The 9,397-nt window shown below is 39.5% G+C and overlaps 1 protein-coding gene across 1 annotated transcript; it reads right to left on the reverse strand.

Moving 5' to 3' along the window:
- Positions 1-2,196: 2,196 nt before the first annotated feature.
- Positions 2,197-8,389, reverse strand: LOC139740946 (5-hydroxytryptamine receptor 1A-beta-like). Its single transcript, XM_071651532.1, has 3 exons — positions 8,105-8,389; positions 4,799-5,453; positions 2,197-2,423 (listed from the first exon to the last, which is right to left on the reverse strand). Exons 1-3 carry the CDS (start codon positions 8,387-8,389, stop codon positions 2,197-2,199), a joined length of 1,167 nt encoding a protein of 388 aa, XP_071507633.1.
- Between the last annotated feature and the right edge of the window lie 1,008 nt (positions 8,390-9,397).

Raw genomic sequence — 9,397 nt, forward strand, 5'->3', positions numbered from 1 at the left:
AAATCGAGTGAAAATATTCACTCTTAAAGGAGTGAATATGAAAAAAAGTGAATTTAGAGTGAAATTGGAGTGAATTTTGAGTGAAAATGAACAATTTCACTCAAATTTCACACCAAATTCACTCTAAATTCACTCTTTTTTTTGTAATCACTCCTTTAAGAGTGAATATTTTCACTCGATTTTTTAGAGAGTATATATATATATATATATTTATTTATAATGATTATAGCTCATTAGACTTACTTTATTTCATGAAATGTGGCACATAAATCGGAAAATAGTTATCTTATACCCTTTATTTTTAACCTGTCAATATTTCCCTTAAACGTCACGTGTTTATACTCAGTTGTTCAAAAGATTTTGAAGCCCCCATTTGAAAATGATTTAATTAAAAATCTACATCAAGTACAACATCAAATAAATGACTTTTTTCAGGATGTTGCAAAAACATGCACTCACACGCACACATCTACATTTTGTACATACAGACACACGCACGCACACACACACAAACAGACACAAGCACACACATACACATCAAAACAACCTGAGTGATCGCAAGATCTGTATACATACAGCGGTTACTGTGTAAAAGAAAAACAAAATAACGCACACACAGACAGACATTTACTTTGCCAGTATACTATACAATGTATAATAAATTATCTTTATTTCCACTTCCTGCTCAAGAGATGCCATTCCCAGAAAACACACAAAATATTCAGCTCTCCAAAAATAATGTAATTTGTCCTAGAAACTAAACATCTACACAACATCAGTGGTCTTAACTCTCCAATGGATTAACACAACATCAGCATCACTTTCACTTAAGGGACTCCAGCTCCTGTGCATTGCGTTATCATGTACCCACAGCGACTTCTTCTTCATCGTTAACCACTTGATATTATAGGGTCATCCCGCTAGACCGACAGCCACGAGTCATACAGCCCACGAGTTCGACATTGAAAACAGGTCCATGGGTCATACAGCTGACGAACCACACAGCCCGTGAGTTCGACACTATAATAGGTAAAACAGCCCACGAGTTCGACAGATACAACACGGGGCTTAATGTGTCGGTCTCGTGGGCCTTGTTTGCTTAATGTCGAACAAATTAGCTGTATGACTCGTGAACTGTATAACTCATGGGCTGTCATATGACTCGTGAGCTGTATGACTCGTGGGTGTCGGTCTCGTGACGTGCACCCCTACTCACCACCCCTTGACATTACAGAAATGATAGCTTTCGTGTGCGCATCACCAACAAATTCATGATGACCAGATGACAACGCGCTAACTACCTTTGAAAGTAAAATAAATCCTCCTACTGAAAGGTGGGACTCACCTTTTATTAGAACCTCTTTGCTTTACTTTGTTTGTTTGTCTGGTTTTTCTCTCTTTTTTTTTAGGGGGGGGGGGGCTATCTCAGCCATTTCAAACCCGATTTTCATCAAACAAACTTTTAATTCCTCATAGAATTGTACGCTCTTCAATATTTCATATGAGTTGCTTCTAGTTATCTCACAAAAAGTTAAAACGTGAATCCCTATCTCAACCAAAACTAGACTATCCCTTTAACCATGGTAAGTAGGTATTGGGAGTCATGAGTTTTGGCCTAGTTTGAGACAGGCTCTGTCGGATCTCTTCGTTTTGTGCAATCATTTTAAGAGCTTCAACATTTAGATTAAACATTTTATTTACCTCGAAATGTCTGGAAAGATTATCATGATGATTATGTAATAAATGTATGGAAATCATGTATCTATTGATAATTGTGAAGTGAATTAATCATGCAAGTGAATAGATAATACTTAAAGTGTTAAATGCATAGTTAGGTAATGTATCTATATACTATTATCAATAAATGAGTATAGGCGAATATCATTAAGTCGTTCAAATGATGAATGAAGCGTCAATTCAATTCAATTCAATTCAATGTTTTATTTCATTTTTCGACAAAAAAAAAGATATGAACATCACTTTTTTGATAACAGAAATTAAGGTGCGTAAAGTATAACATGAAAGAATGTATATACAATAATTGTACCACCTTATAATAATTATACACTATCATATAACTAACCCCCCCCCCCCAAAAAAAAAAATAATGATAACAATAACAGCTTCAACAATAACAACTTGCTTTAAGAGTTGAGGATGATGTTCTCGCTGGCTGAATCCAAGTGTTCACTTTGTTCACCGATTGGTGTACCTGTCCATCGTCCTACGGATCAACGAGCGCAGTCTCTGGCGAACGCGGCGATTCATGAACGCGTAAATGATGGGATCAAGGGAGGAGTTGGAGTAGCCGAACCACATGCTGACCACGCCCTCCCAGTGGGCGGGGTTTGTGGGGTTGAAGCAGTAATGAACAACAAAGTAAGGACACCAACAAACAACGGTGGTCAGCACAAGTAGAACTCCTGCAGGATTACGCAACAAGAGAAGAAAGTAAAACCGTTTAAATGTGTGTGTGTGTGTGTGTGTGTGTGTGTGTGTGTGTGTGTGTTAGTGTGTGTGGGTGTGTGTTTATTCCGGGGCAGCACCTTCGGTGTTTTGACAGATCTGTCAGAGGAACTGCCAATATAATTACCCTATAGCATTGTCAGGTTTAGGGAGGCTACTTATGATATAGGCCTAATATCTGGGTCGAAGGGTCATCGTGAATAAAGCATTTTTTTTTTTTTTTTTCACAGGACGTATAAGCACATGACGGAATTCGAACCCGAGAACTCCGTTTAAGACATTAAGAGGCCGCATATGATTGCTTGAGAAAATGTTAAAGGGAAACAATCTATGATCAAAGAGGGCAGTATTGCATGTTCGTTAATTGATCCTGGCTGGTTAGGACTATTACATAACGATTCTCCTCAAAATTTTGCAGGTTACATTGATAGCTATAGTCGCAGAAATGATTTAATATTATTGGCATGTAAGTACGTTTACCTATATGTATTTTTACTTGTTACTGTAGTCGATTGATCTAAAACTAAAAATTTCGATTTACATGAGATCAATGTTGTTGTTGTTAATTTAAAGAAAGAAAGAAGAGAGAGAAAAATGGGGCCCTATACAAATAATTTGCCCCACACAGCACTTAACATAAAACAAACATTATAAATTTTATAAAGATAAAATTATAAACAAGAATATTAAATATACCAAGTCTCAACGAGGGAGCTCATATCGTCTCCACGAGGGAGCTCATATCGTCTCCACAAAGGAGCTCATTAAGTCTCCACTGTATAGGGAGCTCATACTATTATGATATTGATGAATACCTCATATTCTTCAAGCATACTCAAATAACTACATAATACACGCGCCCGTGTACCGCACACTTACTCACCCACATGCACACACACACACACGCACACACACACACACACACACCTCCAACCACGCACACACATACTAATATCAGGGGTAAACCCAAAGTAATATACAGTATCTAAATAAAGCACACACATGATGATATGATTTACAGAATAGATAAGATAACTATAGCTGGATCATTTTTTTTTCGAGATCAATGTGATCAAATCAGTCCAGCAGGCAGGCAGCTATCATAATATGAATCGTAAAGAGTGCCCTCTTGAGTCCCGGGTATGTGGGCCTTTAACATGTTTAGAACTACATATCCTACAGTGAGTGACAACTTGCTCCTACGTCCTTGTGAATTGAGCGTCCACTCTGCTATAAAATCTATAGGCCTACTTCAGGGGGGCATTTCATGAACCGTTTTGGTCGGATATTTTTCTGACAAACTGTTACAAGTTACTGAAATCCTTGCATCTGATTGGCTTAGAGCAAATTTGTCCGACAACTTTGTCGGACAAAAAGCTTCATGAAATGCTCCCCAGAACTCTCCTGTGCACCAAAGCTGGAAGGTATAGGTGATATCTCCGCTCCCAAATATGCAAACACATACACACACACGCACGCAAACACACACATAAAAGATGACTAGATGTGCATTTGTGCCAGGCCTACACCATTGTAAACATATTACAAACGTTTAGGGATTTGGGTGTGTTTGGATGCTTTCACATGCATATACCAATTAGCTCATTATGCTTTACTATGTTATTTAAGACACTAGTACCCTTTTATATGAAATAGGTGTCCTAAGATAAATCCTCATTATACATGTTATATCAAACCCTTGAAAAGTGACGTTATCCGTGTCTTCAGGTTTCCTGGATTCATAGTATGATTATGTTTGAAATAAGCCTAATAAAAAGTTGCCCAATGTTGCCAAGGTGGCAACCAAGCTAAATTTACTTCAATTTCCATCTAGAACACGAATCAGAGACAAAACAAAATAACAACTTGTACTTCAGAAGTTTTTTAGGCTATGAACATGGTATATGAGATCGTCTACGACGCTAACAGCTCATTTCTTCAAGAGAGAGAGAGAAAAAAAATCTGCCCATGTTATGTATCATCGTGTAGGCCTATCTTCACAAATACATAAGCAACCATAGCAAGGAGTTGTCACAAAGGATGTAACATAATGATAACTCCTTGACTTCAGTAAAGACTGGTCAACCTCTCTTGGAGAAGACTGTCCCAAGGGCGGATCCAAGACTTCTGTAAAAGGGGGGTTAACTAATATTTCTGATGCCACTTCGGGGTTTCATGTCATTCTTTTCCTATTATTTCTTTTGTTTTTAACGAACAATAAAGGAGGGCGTAAGCCGGTTGCGCCCCCCCCCCCCCCCCCCTGGAACCGCCACTGCTGTCCAGCACCCTTTCTGCCATAAGCACACACTCACACACAAGCACACCCATCTACCTGTCAATGCGACTCTTTTGTCAGCTCTGAGCCTCCGTCGTCTCAGCTGCAAGTGCCGTTTCTTCCGCTTTGACTGATGTTTGCAGACAGCCTCCTGCTCCGGCGGCTCTTCAAGGGGTAAACTCAGGGTACCATCGCTTGAATCGTCCTTGGCAGACACTCCACGTCTATCCGTATCACCCTGAAGACACGACACTGTACTCTCCCCGCCTTCAAGCTTGCCGAATTGTGTCTCCGCAACGAGGGTGGTGCCAAAGCCGCAAGCGACAGTTGTCTCGTTGTCCATCTTAGGGGGTCTCTTCATGAGGAGCTCTTGTCGTCTGATAGTCCGGAAGACGGCGACGTAACAGATGAGCATGACGGGAAGGACGATGCCGTAGAGGAAAACGAACATGATGACGTAATAGGGACAGTCCCATCTGGGAGAACAGTGGTGCGTGTCGGAGAGATACTCGTACTTGGATAGAGACTGGGCGGCTGGAGGGACGGCTACGAAAAGGGGCACTATCCAGCAAACTACGAGGAAGACGACTGTTCGGAGTCTAGTCGGCGGGAATCTGACCGACCACACGATTGTCAAGTATCGATCGATCGATATCATCAGAATCGTCAGGAAATTGCCAAACTTGAAGAAAGTGGCGCAGAACCCGTTAATCTGTCACAGATATAAAAGATCATTCCAGAAGAGCTCAAGTATAGTTTAAAGACATGCCTTAGAATACCGATGATTTTAACCAATAACAACGACGATATTTAATCACCATTACTGTTACTAGTACTTACTGATTTTACAGTCACACCTGTATAGTCCATGGGCCAAGACCCGAAAAATGGGTTGTTGGTACCACCCGAGGTGGCAAAACCTTTTTGGTGTCATTTTGTTTGTCGGACATAGATACGCTTATCAAGCTATGATAGCATTTCCAAATGAGTAGCTTAGTCATAACAAATTGATTTTTAACCAATTTGGTCACGTTTTTATATCCCTATACTTCTGAATCGAAACTAACCGCTATATACAAATACGAGCACTGCCTTCTGTATGTCCACAGGTGTTCTGTTGTAAACGCGGTGCGCTTAGTCTTTATTCAAGGCAGCGAAGGGAATATCCAAAGGGTTATGATGTCCACAGCTGTCACGCGGTGCGCTTAGTCTTTATCTAGAACAATGAACCGTTATCATATCTAAAGTTCCTAATAAAAGGGATTATCTATACTGTTTTTATACCACCCTCTCAACAAATACATCAGTTTTAAACAAAAATCACTCTGTTCATTTACAACATTATTAATTATAATGTATCGTAGTGTACCGGTACATTGTTTTTGCATAATCTTTCATTGTTGGATGGAAATAAAGCGACATTGGCGTGGTATTAGCGTTTTCACCGTAGCGTTTTCACCGGAAAATGATAAATAATTGAAAAATACGCTAAAATTCACGAGAAATTGCTTTGTTGTTGTTGTTGTTTTTAGATAAAGGGATATACACTGTATTATAAGCTTTGGATATTCCCTTCGCCGTCTTGAATACTAGACTAAGCGCTGAGGACATCAGAACCCTTAGATACTCCCTTCGCTGCCTTGAATAAAGACTAAGCGCGCCGCGTTTACAACAGAACACCTGTGAACATACAGAAGACATTGCTCTTTTTTGTATAGCGGTTGGTCTCGATTCATAAGTACAGGGATATAACAACGAGACCAAATTGGTTTAAAATTCATTTATTATGACTAAGCTACTCATTTGGAAATGCTATCGTAGCTTGATAAGCATATCTATGCCCGACAAAGAAAATGACACCAAAAAAGGTATTGCCACCTCAGATGGTATACCAATATCTGGCCCGGCCCATGGACTAATATACTTTAAGTATAATCATGCGATGAACACCACACAATACTTTGTACATTCCGTAAACTTTATCATATTCTCGACATTCTTGCATGTTTCGTCATTTTTCGTCATTGACTTATTATTGTACTAAATGCTTATATTTGGAACCTACATTACATCACACAAGCTTTGCTTTTTAGTAGGTTCCTCATATTACACATCACTTCACATGTCCTTTATACATTTGTGCAATTTTGTTTCAAATTTACTGTTGTGTTCAACATTTTTTTTTAATCAAATGGAACATAAAACTTGTATGAAATGTGGAATGTGGGACATGAATATAAAAAAAAATGTCTTTACAGCCACCTGTGTAAAGCGGCCGTCTGCTGTACACGGCCACAAAAAAAAAAAAAGATCCCTCTGAGAGAAAACGGCATGTTAATGACCCTATCTATAGCGTTCACCTGTTTATGAAGGTCACTTTTTTCGTCACCCTTAGATGGCCGCTGTAGGCAGGTTTTGAATGCAGTATTATTTGTTCATCGTACAATTTCAACCAGATACATGCATTTACATTAGCATTCATGAAATAAGATAATCAATTCTAATATCGGACAGATCAGCATTGGGTATCCCAGTGTGTAATCAAATAAATTGTAATCGTTGAATTTCTTTCCATCTTTATTTCTCTGGGATTGATTTCATATAGGCCTAATACTGCAATAAATCATGCCAAGGATTGAGACAAAAAATAACTTCAGAATTTAAACACAACAGATTATCCCCTTCTCTTCTCTGAAAGGTCCAGATTGTAATAGTATGATCTTTATCCATTCCTGATCACTCTGATAGTAATAATGAAATAACAGTTGGAGTAATGAGATAATGATAATCAAAACTGCTTCAGTTAGGAAGGATCGTCTATTCAAAATGATCTTAATCCCTGTTCCTTCATTGGGCCTGCCGTTGTCGTTATCCTACATCGTCTCATACAATGCCATACCCATTTCTATTTTTATGTTAAGTTAGATACAATATGTCATATTTATACTGCTAGAATGTCTGCACCAACCCGCAGATTTCAAACAAGACAAATAGATAGGTAGACTAATAAATGAAGGAAATAATACAGTACACCCGCTTTATAACGAACAAGGTTATAACGAAATTCTGGTTTTAAAAAAAAGAAGAAATTAAAGCCGCAGCATTATCGGCTTTATATTCTATTTTATTTTATTTTATTTTATTTTATTTTATTTTACTTTTAGTGTTTGTTTGTTCGGTTACAACGAAATTTCGATATAACGAAAGAAAACTGCCGGTCCCGAGGACTTCGTAATAACGCGAGCCCACTGTATACCCATACTAGGAAACGAATACATCGCAAAATGGAAAAAAAAATGAATAAAGAGAATAAATATATGGATAAGAAAATACATGAACTACCAAGGCAAACTTCTGGCTCACCGTACACATGACCTTGTTATTGCGGAGAAAGTGTCCGTTGTCGTACACGGACCAGATGGAAAACGTCATACTGGTGACCACCACACCGAGGTCCATGCAGATCAAGGTGAAAATGAGAGCGCTGTGGAGGTTCGACCTCAACCGCTTGTCTCTCACCATGATCGCCATCGCCAACAAGTTCGCTGCGAAGGCTACTACAATGATTACGGCCAGCGTCAGCCCTTCGAGGACGGCCGCTGCCGACCTCGGCCCGTGGTCGTTCGGAGGCCATTGATACGTCGTCATACTTGCATTTGCGAATGCAGTAGTTACCCGCATTCTCACCGTGGTTTGAAACTCCTTCAAGTTTGATGATGAGTGAACGAAGTTTGTTCTTTTCAGGACCAAGATGTTTATGGCTACTGGGCTTTGCCTTTACAGTTTTAGGCTTAAATACAATCAAATGGGGGCAGCTGCACTTCTTGGCTTGTATTAACACAAAGTCTTGTGGAGACTTCGTCACTTTCATTTCTTTACAATTCTAACTCTAAAAGCAGGATCCATTTCCTCTTCTTGGGATTGGAATCATTCTTATCTTTGTGTGGTTTTAACCGTCATTATTTCAGTTTCTAGACATAATTTCCCATGTCCTCAAGAAGGGGATTTTTTTAATTACGTTTTGTTGGTGAAGGAGATTGAACACGGTTAGGAGAAGGGAGGAGGAGGCGGAGGAGGAAGAAGAGGAAGAAGAAGAGGAGGAGGGGGGGGGGAGGGGAGGGGAGAGGGGGAGAAGCTAGGGCACAAGGCTTCTTAAAGCTTTTTTAGGTTTTATGTAGTTCCCACTATAATGATTTTATGAGAGGACGACATTGCCACTGTTTCCACCACTGAGAAAGGAATAACGAGACACTCATTTTGGCAGTTCTTTCTTAAAAATCGGACAATCCGTTCAAAAGTTGTTAACTTCTAAGGTTTTGATTTATTCCAAACGCTGGGATAAGTCATGACAAATATTACCCTCCGTGCTTTGTGGAGGAGTCATGTCAAGGGTTATTCATTTTTATTGTCTAGATAATGATTGTCGATATAATGCTGTGTGAAATTGTGTTCCCACTCGGCCGAGTTGTAATTGAAGCCGAGCGATAGTGGGCTAGTGCGAGCTTGAACTCGAGTGAACTCTCGTCAAAACGGCTTATATTTTATGAGGGTTACGCGAGTGATCTACTACGATGAACCTAGCGCGATGCGACTCACACTGAGCTTAGTGTGAGTTGCGATGACCAATGTACGACTTGCACCGACCTCACAAAGAAT

This window comes from Diadema antillarum, unplaced genomic scaffold, assembly GCF_040938485.1.
Source record: "Diadema antillarum isolate AM-2024a unplaced genomic scaffold, OU_Dant_1.0 seq00000891_RagTag, whole genome shotgun sequence".
Lineage (NCBI taxonomy): Eukaryota > Metazoa > Echinodermata > Echinoidea > Diadematoida > Diadematidae > Diadema > Diadema antillarum.